General features: G+C 36.6%; 2 protein-coding genes across 2 annotated transcripts; both read right to left on the bottom strand.

Moving 5' to 3' along the window:
- LOC105175475 lies at positions 1,305 to 17,616 on the bottom strand. The gene is given in 23 exon segments (XM_020698419.1): positions 1,305 to 1,826; positions 1,953 to 2,080; positions 2,176 to 2,410; positions 2,541 to 2,753; positions 2,838 to 2,977; positions 3,107 to 3,266; positions 3,464 to 3,829; positions 3,903 to 4,486; positions 5,842 to 5,870; positions 8,799 to 8,873; positions 9,336 to 9,723; positions 9,816 to 9,864; positions 10,961 to 11,267; positions 11,371 to 11,521; positions 11,617 to 11,851; positions 11,982 to 12,192; positions 12,278 to 12,477; positions 12,602 to 12,709; positions 12,907 to 13,200; positions 13,203 to 14,471; positions 14,548 to 15,421; positions 15,607 to 15,756; positions 15,833 to 17,616. Coding segments are annotated over 20 exon segments (5,079 nt in total). The 5' UTR covers positions 14,092 to 14,471; positions 14,548 to 15,421; positions 15,607 to 15,756; positions 15,833 to 17,616; the 3' UTR covers positions 1,305 to 1,509.
- LOC110013015 (receptor-like serine/threonine-protein kinase SD1-7) lies at positions 15,338 to 16,672 on the bottom strand. The gene is made up of 5 exons (XM_020698420.1): positions 16,577 to 16,672; positions 16,201 to 16,401; positions 15,943 to 16,070; positions 15,607 to 15,712; positions 15,338 to 15,421 (listed from the first exon to the last, which is right to left on the bottom strand). Exons 1-5 carry the CDS (start codon positions 16,670 to 16,672, stop codon positions 15,338 to 15,340), a joined length of 615 nt encoding a protein of 204 aa, XP_020554079.1.

The raw sequence follows: 19,334 nt of genomic DNA on the forward strand, positions 1-19,334 counted from the left end.
TTAGGGTTAACTATAAAGACAAATTTAGAAATTGTTGCCTCTCAAACCGGGTTCAATTCAAATTTTAATGAAACTAATATCTAATATGTAGTTTACACTTTGCCACAAGTATAGCTCTGGGCTAGCTTTATGTAATCTTTTTGGCATCGTAAATTTGCATCCTTATTTATAAATACAATCGAATTCGAATAAACCATGTAAATTTCTATTTTCGTAACTCATATGGGGAATTACAAATTAGTATGAAGCTTTTGTACTTGAAAGGTGTGCAGATAAGGGCACTCATAATACAGGAATGATTAGTGTTGAATGTGATCGATATCATAAGGTTCCCCTGTTATTATTTTACGTATGAAAGTTTTCTTTGTAGAGAATATATACATATATATATATGTCAATGATGCTTCTAGTATTGCCATTTAATTTAAATGGAATGAAGAGGAAGGAAATATTCAAATGGCATTCAGTATCAATCCATCCCCCAACTTTATATTTCTTTTTGGTTAATTTTTCAACTTTGAAAAGCTGCATAATTCCTCCCCTCCACATTAAAGTGAATTAAGAGAGGAAAAGCGAATATCTGTTGTGACATTTATCAGAAAGAATAAAATATATACATATCTGCTTCCAAGGGAATATCTGAGGCCTAATTCTACCACTCTAAATTAAGAGCACGCAAGTCCAGGAAAGCTTAAAGAAAAGAAACATGTAGTTAAAGAATATCAAAGGAACTCATACTCAGAGAGATGAATGCGAATCTTCTTTTACTACCTACAGCTTTACTTAAGTGGACGGGAAGGCCGCAAGATTCTCACCACCTCAATTTTTTACAAGGGCCAGCAGTTTTCCAGGTTGAGAAAGTTCAGCTTTGGCTTATGGTACCAGTATCCTGTCGAACGTGATGACAACTTAGTCAGAATTAGAGTTCAGGCATAGTATGAATAGTTGAATATGGTTGATGGGGAAGCTGGAGAATTGGCGTTGCTCATTTGATTTCAGGATTTCAACTAAAACCATGGGAATTAATACATCAAACGACTACGTGAAGGCAGAAGAAATCCTTTTACTTGAAAGCTAAAGGAATCCAATTCTTGTGGGAAGAAAGGGCGGGGGAAATTGCAATGATGGATAGTTGTTCACTTTCTATAGTAAGGCTTCTGGTACAAGACTCCAACCCTCGCCTTTTCTGTAGATTCTTCTCTTTTTGCTTTCATTTCTCTTCTTCAAATCAAACACACATCGTTAAATTCTTTCCCACCATCTCTCTCTCTCTCTTCTCGCTTTATGTGTTTTTTCAGTCCTTCTCTGCCTCACTGTGAGTTTACTGCAAACATTCTTCTGACACATATCAAAATATTCTTTGCCCTATCTGAATATGTATATACTTTGTGTTAGCTGGGCAGAACTAGTACGTTGTTTTTTAGTTCATGATAAATGGCTCCTGGGAATAAATGTCTTTCAGATTGATAGAAATTTTACTCACAATACTTATGAAAGGAAATTATGGAATCATCGACCCTCGATTACTGTAATAGTGACATCATTGGAGGAACCCGTCATTGTCTGGCTCTGCGAGGAGGAATGCGGTGGAGGATTGCGACCCAGCTTCTCTGTAAATGCAGGTTGTTCTGGGAGAGGCAGATCTGCAATTTTCTTACCAAGCATTGACAGAACATTTGATATAGTTGGTCTGTTAATAGGAAATTCTTGCACGCACAGTAGTCCAATGTGTGTGCACCGAATTATCTCAGCCAGGAGCTCTGGACTCGATATTCTTTCATCTATTAAGACCTCAAAATTGCCTTCATTCCATACTTTCCATGCCAGGGGAAAATGAATAGCTTATTAGGAACTCCAGTTGTATCAGAAAAGAGAGGAATATATATATATATATATATATATGTATGTATATTTGACGTGAAAGTTTACATATTCCAGAAGGCTCAAAGCTATCTCATCGTTGTAGAAGCTCGTATTCCTTCTCCCGCTTATTATCTCTAACACTAAAACTCCGAAGCTGAAGACATCAGATTTTTCCGAAAATCTCCCTCCCATTGCATATTCAGGGGCCATGTACCCACTGCAACAAATATAATGTCAGCTGAATCAGTAAGCTGCAAATCACAGTACTAATCATCCAATCAGAGGTAATAGCTAATTAAGTGAGTCACTTACTATGTTCCGACCACTCTAGCAGTGTTTGCCTGATCTTCTCTTCCTCCAAATATTCTGGCCATGCCAAAGTCGGAAATCTTTGGATTCCAGTTCTCGTCTAGCAGCACATTGCTTGGCTTTAGGTCTCTGTGGATTATCCTCAACCGCAAGTCCCTGTGGAGATAAAGGAGGCCGCGGCCAATACCTTCCATTATATTGAAACGTTTGCTCCAATCTAGAATCCTTTGAGATGGATCTGTCAATCATATTTTTTACAGAAATAAAAACATCAAGAGATAGAGTAAGAATGCAGACTTCATCGTTTTGTATTATATGTAATGTTTCCACATTGGTTGAATAACTGCAGAAATTAAAGTTAGACTGACCAAAGAGGAAGAAATCCAGGCTTCCGTTAGCCATGAATTCATATATCAGCATCTTTTCTGCTTTTTTGACACAGCAGCCTAACAAACTGACAAGATTTCTGTGGTGGAGTTTGGAAATCACAACCACTTCATTCATGAATTCCTTCAACCCTTGTCCAGATGCTCTTGAAAGCCTTTTCACAGCAATTTCTTTCCCATTTGCCAACTTTCCCTGTATATAAACAAGCACCATCCAGTGCACAATCATAAATAACATATTTGACATGGGTGAAGAATTGAAAAGAAGAAGAAATTACCTTATACACGGTCCAAAACCACCCTTCCCTAGTAGATTAGCCTCGTCAAATTGGTCTGTAGCATTTGCAAGCACCTGAAAGCTGCACAATGGTAATTCATCAAGACTGACTTCATCTATATCATCTATTAGCACGATCTCGCTTGAATCTGATGGATATGCTCTCCCTGTATTTCATGTTTGCTTTGTCTTTTAGCTCCTGATTCACAAAATAACCAGCATACAATGAATGATTCCACTGGTTCGATTGCTAGTTAGTACAAAATACAACTCCACATAAAGAGGATTCCCATATTGGTTTCAGATCCTCTGCCCAAGATTACCTATTTTCTTAGTCCTCCACATCCTAAAGACAAATATGCAAATGGACAAGGCAACGGATCCAGTGATCACCGGGATTATGATTATCAGCTTTAGGTCCCTCTTGTCATCTAACACAAAATGAAACATAAGTCTTCTTTAATGTAGAAATCAAGATATAAATTCTAACAACTAATACAGTTAACATAAATTTCGTAAATGTGACATTTCATGAACAGGAAGAGTGATCACAACAATTAGTCCTCTCATATATTGCTAAAAACATACAAAATAAACAAATTAGTTGAAATATGTAATAATTATGTACCAAGCACTGAATATGCAACGCGAACATAAAGATCTGAGCCACCACTGGGGAACTGCCGAACATCAATCAAGCTATCCCTCCATAACACGCAACCGATACCAGGATCATGTGAATAGGCTATGCAGGAACAGTTGTTCAAGCACAGACCTTCACAATCATCTTTAATACCTGGTAACACCTGAATAAAATCAGGCACCTTAACATTTGTTAGCTTAGAAAATATGTCTTCCCTGCTCTTATCACTCGAATTACTGCTTCTGTCGCACTGCAGTGTTCTCCTTCTTTCACATCCATGGTTCCAGTTCCCTTTGTCCATTGTAAAAATCACAAGCATCGATTGGGGCCACCCACGTGACGTTCCAATCCCTTTTAGCCACATCCCACATTGTTTGCACGAAACTTCCATTCGGCTTCAGAATGATTTTCATCAAGAGATCACCGTAATAATCTCTAGTAAACACAACAGTGCCATCGTTTTGCCTAGTCACTGTGTAGCCATCAAAATAGACAGCATACATATCTGTGACTCCTGTAAAAATTAGACCATTCCACGGCCCACTTCTCCAGTGCGGCCGACTCCCATTCCATATGAAGATTTGAGGGATGCTCAAAGCCTGGGGTCCAGCAGTAAAACTTCCAAAATCAGGATCCTCCAGAGTTCGCCATGATGTTATTACTGCCCTCTCTCCTGTATTTACATTGTCAGTTATTTTCATGGTTGGCAGGAAATCGTCCCCAGGATGCCTAAAACTCTCCCACAGCAAGCGTCCGTTTGAGTTGTCTCGCAAGACAAGATTTCCAGAATCCAGGAGTTGAGCGCTCGTATTCCTTGAAGAATTAGTGACATGTGATGACCAAAGAATCTCCTTTTGTTGACTCATAAGCACAAGATTGCCCCTTGACACATTTCCAGCATGCAACAAATTGCTGACTTGTGTACCAAAGTTTTGCCTGCTCCAGCTTTTATCTCTGGTTTCCAAGTTCGGCTTGGTGACACTTCGCCGCTGTTGGAGTTCTTGGGTGCTGTTCAATGTGATCATACACTTGGGAGGGTGCAAAGCAAGTGCAGGCTGTTATTTATGTTTTCCTGCTTGTTACTCTTTTTGGTTTGTTAGCTGATCTGAGCTAGCAACCATAGCTGCACGCTCTATTTCTCTTTCCCGCATTTATATGTATTCTGCTGTTCAGCACAACTGTTAACAGCGTATGAGAAATAATTTCCACAGAGAACAGAGTATGGCTTCTTCTCTCTTTCGTGATATCACAGAGAAAAGCAGTCTCCGTGTTAAAAAACCAAAATTCGGCTACATCTTCTGTGACATGGATGGTAAGATACTACAAGGGGTGATGGTTTAGTATTTTCCTTCTTTTCTTTTGACGTATACACACATATGCCACTTAATCCTTGTTTGATAGTGATGCTTCTGTCATTGGCTCGCTCTATGATGGACTCGTCTAGCTGCAATAGATATTCTGAAGATGGTAACTTGACTGGCAAAGAAGGCACTATTTCATAGTTTCTTCCTGGATTTTGCGTACAAGTCTCGCTTCTCAGACATATGTTCTTTTCAGCAAATGAGATTTATGGCTTCATTTTAATGGAACTTTCTTTTCAAAAATAGAATAGTCATTCGTCTTCCGTCGAAGAGTGAATTCCTGCCATTCTATCTCTTCCTGGTTCTACCAATCTCTTCCTCATTCTTTTGGCTGCAACCCATAATAGATTATTGCAGAGATATAAAAAGACAAGACAGAGGCTGGTGAATGAGAGGTCCAATGGGTAGATCCATGTTTGAAGTGTATTCAAGGTTATTAGTTGTTTGTCGTGCTTATGCATGTAAATGAAATGCTTAAATTAATTGCTTTGAACTACAAATTGTGTAATATTTCTGTATTAAACTATGAATTCAAGGGATTGCTTTATTTGGTTCCGTACTTGCTTAATAAGTTGAGCTATGCCATAATAATTACATGAACCCTCATTGATGTGGTGAACTCAACCATAATGAGATCAACTACACTTGGATAGTGCAACACTATCTTTTACTTGTTTCTTGCAATTACTACTTGGTGCAATTACTTGTTTCTAATACTTTTGTACGAGGTGTTGCGTCACATTAAAAATTGAAGGAATTGCAATAGGTAATTTTAATATAAAATAGAAAGAGGAACTTGATCCTCAAGTCTAAACAAAGGCTTTTTACACTGAAGACCAAAAGTACTACAAACAAAGTATTCTTATTTACAATAGGCCAAATTTGTTCTAAAGATGATGGATGTCGATGTCCCGAAAAAGAAACTGCAAAGCTCTTGTGTGTGTCATGAAAGCTAGTGTGTCATTGTGAAGGACGCCGATGACTGTATCATTTGGCTAACACTTGTCGGGATCATCTTCACTAGCATTAACCTGCACATAATTAACAGTATTAGTATCATTTCAAGATATGAAAAAAGAACAAAATACATAACGTATAGCATGCAATCTATCTATACTCGTCTATTACGGTTGACTCTAGAGTTTGTATTTGGTTTCTCAATTATGTGCTTACCTAAATAACATCATCTCGTTAAAAACTATGGGGGAATTTAAAGATTGAAGTAGGAGATTCAAACACTCAATTGTTTCGCATTTGACCGCTAAAAAGAATATGCTTCTTGACACTATCTAGAACCACATGATAACCTAATGTATCCATCTCTTCCTCTCTACCATTTTTCTAACCAAAGTCGCAACCTTTGTCCCTATCTAGTTATCTCCACCGATTTTTTCCCATATTTTAAAATTCATGAAAGGGTGAAACCATTGCGTTTTTTCTTTGTACACTTCAAATCCAAAAATGTGTGTGATTTCTATGAAACCTTCACATTCTCAACATTCTAACTTGGAAATAATGGGATTATGAATTTTGAGGCCAGTTTAAAATGTGAAGAATGCAAGGTAGTTCGGAGTTGACGCCCAAAGGGGAGATAATCCTCCACCGTTTTTGTTAATTTATTCCAAATTATTCATTATGTTAGGTTTTATCCAATTTGCTTTTTCAAAACTTTTTGATTGTCATACATTTAAAACTTTTGTACAAATTGTACAGAAACACCATATTTGTCCATATCGACATCCAAAATTTGCAGGTGTATCATAGTAAAGTTTGTTGAAAAATCACTATTACGCAACCACAAATTAGTTTATTTTTGAACTTTAGAAATAAAATATCATACACTACACGGTAAAACGGTTGTCTAGATGCCAATCTCATTGTTTATTTTTGTATTACTTGTACACCTATCATCTTAAAAGATTTGTTACCACATCTTGGCGAGTAGCAATATAGTTAATGCATGTATTTCTTTAAGTATTATCAATTCAATTATTTATCACAACAACAAAGTTAATTATACATTTTTTTTTAAGTCCAAAAAAAAAATTATCCATTTGTTCAAAAGTAATAAACCAAATGCACTTCAAACTTCAAAGTGTTTCCAAGAATACAAAAACTTCTTTAAATGACATTAAAAATCAATTAATGATTTTCTTTGAAAATAAAAATATTTGACTTTTTTAGGCACTTATCCACAAAATATTCATACTTTGTAAAGTTTATCTTTAGAGAATTTAGTGCATTTCATACTGATTTTGAAAACATGAGTTGATAACGAAAAGCACTTGACAAGAGAAAACAAATCTTAGTAAAAGAATAAAAAAGAAAACAAAGTTTTTAGAAATATACCATGGTTGATTACTAAATAAAACTAAAAGAAATTCTCATATCTAGTATTAATTTGTTAATTAAAAAACATTTATCAAATGTTTGAGATTACGTATATTTACAAAATTCACAAAATCTTCTTAAAAAGATTTAATTGGCATCTAGACAACCACTCTACACTTTAGCATAGTATTTAATTTCCCAAAGTCCACAAAATAAAATAACTCATAGTTGGATAATATAGATTTTTCGATATTTTTCTAGATACACCTGCAAACATAAGATGTTAACATGAACCAACATGATTTCTGTAAATTCATACAATAATTTTAAATATATAACAACAAAAAATTTCAAAACAAGCTCATGAATAATACCCAACACGACGAATTAACCAAGAATAAATTTACACAAAAAGGGGAGATTTGTTCTCCAATTTAGGTCTCAACTCTATACTTGCACCATTCACATTTCAACAGCCTCAAACATTCCCAATCCTATTCTTTCCGAGTCAAAATGATGGTCACGTGAGTTTTTCAAAGAAATCAGCGCACAAAATTTGGATTTGAAGTTTACAAAGCATAAATTTAATGGTTTCAGCCTCCTTAATTTCAAAATATGGGAGAAAAGTCGGCAAGGAAGAACTAATAAGGACATTGGTTTCTTTTCGGTTAGAAATTTGACGAGAGGAATATGAAGATACATAAGTTAACATTAGGTTCTAAAATATCATCAAAAAACATACTTTTAGCGGCCAAAATGTGTCAATTGAGTGTTGAAATCCTACTCAACCCTTTTGATTCCCACACAATTTTTAACAATATGAAGTTTTTCGGTAACACAAAATTGGCAAAATCAAATCCAACCTCTAGCGCCTTCAACCTTTAATAAACGAGTACACATAACCTATAATACTATTAATATGCTACATGTGTTAGGCCACCATTTTTAATTGCATAATGCATACTTTTGGAATTTTCTAATGATTACTCATCATATGTATCTGATGCTTTCTGTGACTTGAAACATGCAAGACAATTCACAATTTTAATAGCACTAGCAAGACATAGACAATGACAATATTGCTAAGAATAAGCTTGCAAACAAAATAATTGCTAATAAATAATATGACATCTCTATTCAATCAGCCCTTTCTCCTTGTACTTTGCATTAAGGCAGAACTACGAATAAACCAAGACATAGAAGAAAACAACATAAATACATGTGGCAATCTCCAATTCAAAGGCATAACATGCAACAGATATTGCATAACCAAGATACCTTCCAAGATGAGTTGAGAAGATATATTCTGTGTTGGCCCAACAGTTGGGCGAGTATCAATTGATTTAAGAAATTTAATCCCATTTCAACCAGAAATTTTAAGTTGAGATCAAATTGGAGTCGCAAAAAGCTTATGCCTGGCACTTAAAAATTTCAGTAATTAACATATATGCATTATGACAGGAGATGGGAGAAATTGACTGGTAATAAAGATAACAGTAGTTAAAACAAAGTAGTAACTTACTGCTCCTAAAGTAGTAGACTCCCAGTTGCCAATCAAAGCCAAAACTTTTTCAAACCAAAGTGCTAGCAAAGGAAGTATCAGTAGCAGCAAATTGCAGAAAACTTACCAATTCAAGGCCAATAGTCTGATGGTTTGCAGTCTCAAGTTTGGTTACCACTATCAACCACCAAATGGGCATCCACTGTGAAAGCATGCAATGTTATTAAATTCCATTACAAGAAGGGAAAGACCACCAAATCAAACCCAAAAAGACAAAAGAAAGACGAGATAAGCATATGGCTAGGCAAAATGATAGAAGGAATAAAATCAGAAAACATCTCACAATATTCTTGTGTTAAATATATTAGAAACTGAAGATTTTTAATTTTTCAATGCATGCATAAATCCTCTTGAATTTTTTTGAGCAAGTCCGGATTGAACAAATTTGTGATACAATGGCATACTTGTGTGAATTCATGCTTCTTGAAGTAATTATAAAATAACCCTTGCAAAAGCAAAGTACCTTTTTAGGTAATAAAACAAGAAAACCCATGTAGCAGTTGAATATCATGAACCTTGAAACAATTAGCCGAAACTTTCCAACGAAAAATCAAGAATATACAAGAAACTGTGTAATTTAAGTCGGTGATCTTTGAGTTGATACCTTAACAAATAATTGACCGAGGCCAGATGGCGGCGGTCGCAGAAAACGGCGGAGGTGGCTGCCTAAGAGGACGACTGCCTCATCTTTCTGCTGTTCCAACAGCGGCTTCAATTCCCCAGTGAAGTTCCCGCTTTCTTCATTTGGAGCCAAATCTTCTCTGGAATCCGCACCAATACTGGAACTGTCCGGGCTTAGATACTTGATTTTCTGGTTGAACTCTGAATTGCATCTCCCAAATGCTTTCTGGGATGATTCTGGAAATACATCATGCCCAGCGGATGAATCCCTGTGGCAGAAGCTGCCAAATCCTTGAATCCCTCTTGAAACTTTCCGGGCCCTGTCCCTTTCTTCTTTCAGATCAGGGCCTTTCTCCAGCAGCTTCAATATTCTTTCACGTTTATTCCTCACAATCAGTCCCCAGTTGAATTTGCAAAAACAAAAGGAAAATTACGGGGCAATTGTGTTACCCCCTAGGAAAACCTTAATAGCACAAAATCTCCGTGAGCAAAGAAAACTACAATGCGAACCCCTGAATTTTTAAAAAAACAGCAAACTACCTCCTGTATCAGAGAGTCGGTTGAAAGTGGGACGAGTCTAGCAGTTTTGATCTTCTCCTTGAAGAAGAAAGAATGTTGAGAGTGCCGGTTGGGGAAGGAGATGGGCGGCTGCTGAGAATGTAAACCAAAAGGGTAGTTTGCTCCTCAGTTTTCGTATTAAGTGGTGTAATACACAGTGGGCAAATGATAACAAATCTCCAACGGTAACATTTCTATCTTTTTTTTTTTTTTTCAATTTAGAATGGTTACAAAAATTAGCCTCCAACGGTAACATTTGCTTGGAAATTCAAATTAAAAATAAAATTGAGTGATTTCTTTCTTTATTTTATTCAGTATTTATCAAAAAATATATTGAATATACATACTTTTATATAATAAAAAAATAAAAGATAGAAAAAATAATATTAATTATATTCTTTTATAAATATTAACATTTTTTATTCTTTATTTAAAATTTTTTATAAGACTATATTGATTAGATACTACATAATATTATCAAAATAGATATTGAATATACATACTTTTATATACTTAAAGAAACAATAAAGAAAATGATATTAATTAGAATTTTTTGTACAAATATTAATACTTTTTATTGTTTATCTAAAAAAACTTGTTAGATAATATTAATTAGATTATTTTTTATAAATTTAATATTTTAAATTCTTTATCCAAAAAGTTGTTAGATAATATTGCTAAGATCGTTTTTTGATGAAATATAATAGTTTTTTATTTTTATTTAAAAAATATATTATATTCCATTTGGTATAATAAAGCTCATTCAGGTTGTTCATATGTACGGATAAGTAGCGCTTAAGTAGATAGTCTCAATGATTTTATTTTATTATATATAGATTGAAAAAAAAGAAAGATCTTTATTATATATAGCATGTTCCCCTTGTAAATATTCTTTGCCCTATCTGAATATGTATATACTTTGTGTTAGCTGGGCAGAACTAGTACGTTGTTTTTTAGTTCATGATAAATGGCTCCTTGGAATAAATGTCTTTCAGATTGATAGAAATTTTACTCACAATACTTATGAAAGGAAATTATGGAATCATCGACCCTCGATTACTGTAATAGTGACATCATTGGAGGAACCCGTCATTGTCTGGCTCTGCGAGGAGGAATGCGGTGGAGGATTGCGACCCAGCTTCTGTGTAAATGCAGGTTGTTCTGGGAGAGGCAGATCTGCGATTTCCTTACCAAGCATTGACAGAACATTTGATATAGTTGGTCTGTTAATAGGAAATTCTTGCACGCACAGTAGTCCAATGTGTGTGCACCGAATGATCTCAGCCAGGAGCTCTGGACTCGATACTCTTTCATCTATTAAGACCTCAAAATTGCCTTCATTGCATACTTTCCATGCCTGGGGAAAATGAATAGCTTATTAGGAACTCCAGTTGTATCAGAAAAGAGAAGAATATATATATATATATATATATGTATGTATATTTGACGTGAAAGTATACATATTCCAGAAGGCTCAAAGCCATCTCATCGTTGTAGAAGCTCGTATTCCTTCTCCCGCTTATTATCTCTAACACTAAAACTCCGAAGCTGAAGACATCAGATTTTTCCGAAAATCTCCCTCCCATTGCATATTCAGGGGCCATGTACCCACTGCAACAAATATAATGTCAGCTAAATCAGTAAGCTGCAAATCACAGTACTAATCATCCAATCAGAGGTAATAGATTATTAAGTGAGTCACTTACTATGTTCCGACCACTCTAGCAGTGTTTGCCTGATCTTCTATTCCTCCAAATATTCTGGCCATGCCAAAGTCGGAAATCTTTGGATTCCAGTTCTCGTCTAGCAGCACATTGCTTGGCTTTAGGTCTCTGTGGATTATCCTCAACCGCGAGTCCCTGTGGAGATAAAGGAGGCCGCGGCCAATACCTTCCATTATATTGAAACGTTTGTTCCAATCTAGAATCCTTTGAGATGGATCTGTCAATCATATTTTTTACAGAAATAAAAACATCAGGAGATAGAGTAAGAATGCAGACTTCATCGTTTTGTATTATATGTAATGTTCCCACATTGGTTGAATAACTGCAGAAATTAAAGTTGGACTGACCAAAGAGGAAGAAATCCAGGCTTCCGTTAGCCATGAATTCATATATCAGCATCTTTTCTTCTTTTTCGACACAGCAGCCTAACAAACTGACAAGATTTCTGTGTTGGAGTTTGGAAATCACAACCACTTCATTCATGAATTCCTTTAACCCTTGTCCAGATGCTCTTGAAAGCCTTTTCACAGCAATTTCTTTCCCATTTGCCAACTTTCCCTGTATATAAACAAGCACCATCCAGTGCACAATCATAAATAACATATTTGACATGGGTAAAGAATTGAAAAGAAGAAGAAATTACCTTATACACGGGTCCAAAACCACCCTTCCCTAGTAGATTAGCCTCGTCAAATTGGTCTGTAGCATTTGCAAGCACCTGAAAGCTGTACAATGGTAATTCATCAAGACTGACTTCATCTATATCATCTATTAGCACGATCTCGCTTGAATCTGATGGATATGCTCTCCCTGCTATTTCATGTTTGCTTTGTCTTTTAGCTCCTGATTCACAAAATAACCAGCATAAAATGAATGATTCCACTGGTTCGATTGCTAATTAGTACTAAATACAACTCCACATAAAGAGGATTCCCATATTGGTTTCAGATCCTCTGCCCAAGATTACCTATTTTCTTAGTCCTCCACATCCTAAAAACAAATATGCAAATGGACAAGGCAACGGATCCAGTGATCACCGGGATTATGATTATCAGCTTTAGGTCCCTCTTGTCATCTAACACAAAATGAAACATGAGTCTTTTTTAATGTAGAAATCAAGATATAAATTCCAACAACTAATACAGTTAACATAAATTTCGTAAATGTGACATTTCATGAACAGGAAGAGTGATCACAACAATTAGTCCTCTCATATATTGCTAAAAACATACAAAATAAACAAATTAGTTGAAATATGTAATAATTACGTACCAAGCACTGAATATGCAACGCGAACATAAAGATCTGAGCCACCACTGGGGAACTGCCGAACATCAATCAAGCTATCCCTCCATAACATGCAACCAATACCAGGATCATGTGAATAGGCTATGCAGGAACAGTTGTTCAAGCACAGACCTTCACAATCATCTTTAATACCTGGTAACACCTGAATAAAATCAGGCACCTTAACATTTGTTAGCTTAGAAAATCTGTCTTCCCTGCTCTTATCACTCGAATTACTGCTTCTGTCGCACTGCAGTGTTCTCCTTCTTTCACATCCATGTAAAAATCACAAGCATCGATTGGGGCCACCCACGTGACGTTCCAATCCCTTTTAGCCACATCCCACATTGTTTGCACGAAACTTCCATTCGGCTTCAGAATGATTTTCATCAAGAGATCACCGTAATAATCTCTAGTAAACACAACAGTGCCATCGTTTTGCCTAGTCACCGTGTAGCCATCAAGATAGACAGCATACATATCTGTGACTCCTGTAAAAATTAGACCATTCCAAGGCCCACTTCTCCAGTGCGGCCGACTCCCATTCCATATGAAGATTTGAGGGATTGTCAAAGCCTGGAGTCCAGCAGTAAAACTTCCAAAATCAGGATCCTCCAGAGTTCGCCATGATGTTATTACTGCCCTCTCTCCTGTATTTACATTGTCAGTTATTTTCATGGTTGGCAGGAAAGCGTCCCCAGGATGCCTAAAACTCTCCCACAGCAAGCGTCCGTTTGAGTTGTCTCGCAAGACAAGATTTCCAGAATCCAGGAGTTGAGCGCTCGTATTCCTTGAAGAATTAGTGACATTTGATGACCAAAGAATCTCCTTTTGTTGACTCATAAGCACAAGATTGCCGTCTGCAGATACTGTTATCGTTCCAGAAGAATCATTAACGAGAGGTTTGTCCCTATTGGCTACCCATACAATGGATGTCTGAGAAACATCATTCCAGATGCCCATATACCGGTTAGTAGTATTTCCAGGGCTGAAGAATCCCAGTCTGTAGACCTTCCCGCTTGACACTATGGTATCAGGATCTTCAATTATCAGACTCCCTGTAATGGTGTCTGTTTCTAAGCAAGAACCCAAACATGGGATCAAGAGTATTACAAGAAGGGATTCAAGAAAAGGCTTCAAGCAAAAGTTTCTGGTTGCCGGGAGCGCCATCTTGGTTGTCTGCATGCTATACTGTGCTAATGTTAAAAAGATAGATTCAAGAAGCTAATAATGCCAGAAAGGTCATGGCATTTTCTTTCTTCTTTGATACTTCTGAATCAGGGCTTGAGAATTGACCATTGCTCAGTTCTCCAGTGAAATACTTTGAACAGTATAGGTTTCATCAAATTGCAAGTGTAAATAACTTACAGAAAACTACTTCTTACTTTTGGTACTAGTGGGTGTATACCCACCTAACACTCATTGCATGTAGCCAGCCGTTTTAGATCTCTAATTTGTCCAAAAGCGCAAGTGTACTCTCTATTGTAAATCCAAATTGCCTATGATTCTCGACTTCTCGTATTTCTTTGTCCAATTTGCATGTATCTGCCCTGCAGAGTGGGACATTGGAGTCACCGAAATTTCACAACATGTCATAATAAAATATAGGCATTTATACATACTTACATCTCAAATGCCATGAAACAAACAGGTCCCCACCTTTTGCGATATATTGATTAGTTTCTGTTACAATAATAAACTGAAGTAGTTTAACTTGAAGTTAATTCACATTACGTCTGCCTAGTGGGGTGAGGGTAATTCAGACCTCTCAGACGGTTAGACGAAGACCAAGGGAACCTTCAACTGAAAGTAATGAGTCAAACCAAACAAAATCGAGCCATGTTGATCTTGTCATTCCAAGTTTCCAACATGCCAACTGCGAACCAATTGTAGGGCTGTCAACGTGGATTTCCAATGGAGGTTTTGGAATCATCACGAATATCTATGTGCTAAGAATTGGAAATTGTGATTGACCCAAAACTACCCACAGAATTGATTTAATTAATTAAATTTCTCTCATTTCCCCCCCTCTAGGTTACATTGTGGAAAGGTAAATACAATCGGATATCCCACATGAAACGGTACCTAAGAAAATTGACCCTGTTCATACCTATTTTTGTGTGTGATTGTCATATGATAAAAGAACAAGTCATTTGATTTACAAGAGGATTTTGACTGGGAATTCTATTGTTATAGGCTCACCGGCCCTCTAGCGCTGTGAGAGTGATTTTATTGGTGCCGCGGGTTTGGGACAAAGAAGATCCAACGGGAGAGCAATTGACTCTATAAGTCAATCCTGGATGCTTGGGCATCGGCATATCAACGATTTCACTGCTCAGCATTGACAGAACAGTTGAGCTTGTGGGCCTATTTACCGGGGATTTTTTGACACAAAGGAGCCCAATGTGGATGCATCTCATGAATTCCTGCCGAAGCTTGAACTCCAGATCCTCTTATCTATCAGATCTAATGCATTGTCTTCATTCCACAATTTCCAGGCCTGAAGAAAAAAGTTAATAACGTTACTATATTCAAGGTTCAAATCTTTTTTTATTTTTCTTCCCCCCCCCCCCCCCCCCTCTTAAATACTTTAATCTTTTTTTTTTGTTTCCCCCCCCCCCCCCCCTAATTATCAGATTCATAATTATTATGCTGATCGAAGAAAGCAAATCTCAAGCAACTTACATATCCCAAAAGGCCTAAAGATAATTCATCATTGTAGAAGCAAGTGTTTCTTTTCCCACTTATGATCTCCAGAACAAGAACTCCAAAACTGAAGACATCCAATTTTCTGAAAATCGGCCCCTCATTGCTCATTCAGCAGTCATGTATCCACTGCAATGCAACATTATTGTTTAGCTAAAAGCCCTCAGATAAAATCTACAAGGACTAATATTGAGTAAATACTGACTATGTTCCCACTACTCTTCCTGTCTTGGCCTGATCTTGGTTGCCTCCAAATTCTTGCCATTCCAAAATCTGAAATCTTAGGAATCCAGTTCTTATCTAGTAATATGTTACTGGGCTTCAAGTCTCGATGAATTTTTCTCAGCCTGGAGTCCCTGTGAAGATACAGGAGGCCTGGACCAATTCCTTTCCTTCAATGATACTGAATCGTTTCTTCCAGTCAAGAACATGCTGTGTTTCATCTGGAATAAAATAAACAATGTATCAAAACGAGAACTCTGTTGCAGCAAAATGTTGGGATATAATGTTAAGAAACAATTTTGCATAGAGTGGAACAGTTAAATGGAGTTAAGTAAAGAGAAGTTGACTGACAAAGAGAAGGACATCTAAGCTTTTATTCTGCAAGTACTCATATATTAACATCTTTTCTCCTTTCTCCACACAGCATCCGAGTAATCTAACAAGATTACAGTGTTGGAGTTTAGAAATAACAAACAGTTCATTCATAACACCTTGTGCAGAAGCTGCTGAAAGCCTCTTTACTGCTACCTCTTTTCCATTTGTCAATGTTCCCTAGCAAGAGAGAGAGGATGACCAAAATAAAGAGCAGATTCAGTGCATAGACCTTCTGATTGAAGAAAGTTCACCTTATAAACAAGACCGAAACCACCCATCCCTAGCTTATTCGCCATGTTAATAACTTTGCTAACATCTCAAAACTGTACAATGGCATTTCTTTTGTGCTAACTTTATCCAGGTGACGGTGAAGCACAATATCACTTGAACCAGACAGACATGTTCCCCATTGTTCATATGCTGAAGTAACATGTTTCCAACTTTCCATCTTCGCTTACACATCCACCAGGATAAAAGAAGGCAAACATAGTACCATATACCTGTATAACGGTTGTGTGGTGCCATTGGGGCTAAAGAATCCCAAGGTGAATCGCTTACCAGAAGAATTTATGGTATCCGAATCTCTAAGCACTAGGGTGGCATTGATGGTGTCCACGTCTAGGTAATCCAATTGTAAGACATGAACATAATGATCAGAAGTTGAAAGAAAGCATTCAGCACACTTCTGCTACTAGTCAAGATTCTACTTAAGTTTGTTTCGGAGATTTGCATGGTGAAAACACAAGATCATTGAATAAATTCATTACTGGTGGCATAAACGGCGATGATGGAGGGTATTTCTTTTGTACAGCACAGACGAAGTCATAAATAAAAAAACATTATCTCAACTCTTTTTTCGGGGGAAGTTTCTGCCAAGGGTCATTGCATGGACTGCTTTTCATTGAATTCTAAATCCCAACGTGCCTTTTCTTATTACAATTGGGGAAACTAATTCCACATTTTTTTGTTTTTTCTTTATATTTTTATTTTCAGTGAAACAAACTTCAAAGTCAAAGTAATATCCTATAGCCATCAGATTGGATTTCCAATTGGTGGTATCCACTTCCATCATTTTCATGCCCTATCCCTACATCTTTCTCTTTCTTTCTTGTCATTCCCACTACACCTTATTAGGATATTCAAATTTGTTATAGAATTTCTAAAAGGAAACTTCTTTTAACTTCCTCATCAAACCCTTAAACAAATCATCGTCGGTTTTTCCCTTGGTAAAGTTCCGGGCTTGACAAAAACGGTTTAAATAGTTCAGTAACATTTATATGATCTGGGCTTCCGGTTTTAGGACAAAGATTTTTTATTATTTTTATCTCGTAAGTTTGTTTCTTGAGGGATGTTCTGAATCCGTTTTTAGTTTAATCTTGTCGAACCTAATGAGCAAAGGAAAGGTTACATACCGAAATTTTAAGAAACCAATATTCAGAAATTCACGAGCTCCATAACCTCCCATAAATGCGAAATCAAAAGAACTCTTACTTTTTGTGAATGGTGGCCCCGGCGTAAAGAATTACCCACGACGCGGCGGCCATGGGACCAATGGAATTGAGTGGCGATCGACGGCGCTGGTTTTAAGTATTCGCATGTCCCCTTTATTCTTTGATTAAATCATCCGGACATCTACATCTATCCGCCGCCGGAAATTTGATTCATCGACAAAACCAGAATTAGATATTGGGCCCCAAAAATATCAAAAAGCTAGATCCAGCCCAAATCCTTACGCTTCACTTAATATTGGACCAACCTGTATCTCTTGAGCATTGTCCAAAACCTGAGAAGAGAATAATCGGGTCAAGTGTCACCACCACATTCAAGAAATTACGAAAATCAGACAACAATTCCATGATATTATTGCATTTTCACATGAAATGGGAGACATCCACCTAACTTATCATAACAAAGATTGGATATTATATGTTATTCTCATCAAATTATTTGTTTCAGTCTAGATAAAGGCATGGGCTGCTGCTGTCTGCCTCGACGTCCCCCAACTGCATATCTATTCACATATTTCCTTGCATACACTATTTTTCTGCCTCTAATTTATGGTACGATATGTAATTCTATTCTATCACAGGTAGAAATCAAATGCTTTATAGTCAGTCAGTCGCGTTTCGATCTCTGTGGAAGATAGAGCTAGGCCCAGATAACCGGGCCCGGTTGGGATAAACAGACGCTTCTGCTGCTGGCAGACTAATGTCGGACATATTTTCAAAGCTGCTATTAAAAAAACAACATAAGAAAACAATTATTGAGTACGTAGGCCCAAATATTGAAGACGGTGTCACATCAAAGGCCCACTCCTCCTGCAAAGGACAAACACCTGATTATACCCTTTCTTTTGTTTTTTCTTCAACTTACTTTGCATCATCTCTAATAGTCGCTCAATAAAAATTGTCCCCGAAATCATCAACGTTTAGACCACTTTCTTAACTAGGAATTTTCAGACAATAATTAACATTGTTCCAAGACTATAATTATTTTAACTGTATACAATATAATGAATATTCTCCAAAGAGTTATGAAGTTTGTTTTGTTATTATGGTAACAAAAGTTGTTACTATAACCAAGTTTTTCTTTTTTCTGGTGATTATATTTCTGAGCATTATTCTAACCCGAAATAGTGGTATCAAGTCCTGTTTGGTAATAGTGATTATGTTGTGCAATCGCTACACAAAGATACGTTTAACAAAGATTCATAAAAACTCATGAAACATTCATTCCCACAATTTAGAGGGAAATAGACGACTTCATTGACTTGAGGAGGAATCTTGTGAAAAACGTTGTTCACATCTATTACAAACTATGCAAATCTTACTACTCAAGTATTAATTATGAGATGAACTCAACAACTTACACGATTTCATTAATAGATCAGGCAGGCAGCATATCTTTGATGAAACAAAATTTCAAAAAAAATAAATAAATAACGGAAAAAGACAAAAAAAAAAAAAAAACCATTAGCCCAATTAGTACCATAGGAACAAAGTGGGGGGACTCGCATTTTCAGCTCTACTTGCTATAACAAGACTAAATAAACACTGCCCCAGCAATTTGCAACTTGCACTCCTTTCCCCTGTGTTTCAGTTCTCCCCTGT

Source organism: Sesamum indicum, linkage group LG12 (assembly GCF_000512975.1).
Source record: "Sesamum indicum cultivar Zhongzhi No. 13 linkage group LG12, S_indicum_v1.0, whole genome shotgun sequence".
Taxonomy (NCBI): Eukaryota; Viridiplantae; Streptophyta; class Magnoliopsida; order Lamiales; family Pedaliaceae; genus Sesamum; species Sesamum indicum.

What these genes read in the sequence shown, in the direction of transcription:
- LOC110013015 (XM_020698420.1), bottom strand. Translation starts at nt 16,672, where the DNA reads ATGGAAAGTTGGAAACATGTTACTTCAGCATATGAACAATGGGGAACA. An exon ending in GCTTAGATGTCCTTCTCTTT is followed by an intron (nt 16,071 to 16,200) that starts GTCAGTCAACTT and finishes ATTTTATTCCAG; the next exon opens with ATGAAACACAGCATGTTCTT. An exon ending in CTTTAGGCCTTTTGGGATAT is followed by an intron (nt 15,422 to 15,606) that starts GTAAGTTGCTTG and finishes TTTTTTCTTCAG; the next exon opens with GCCTGGAAATTGTGGAATGA.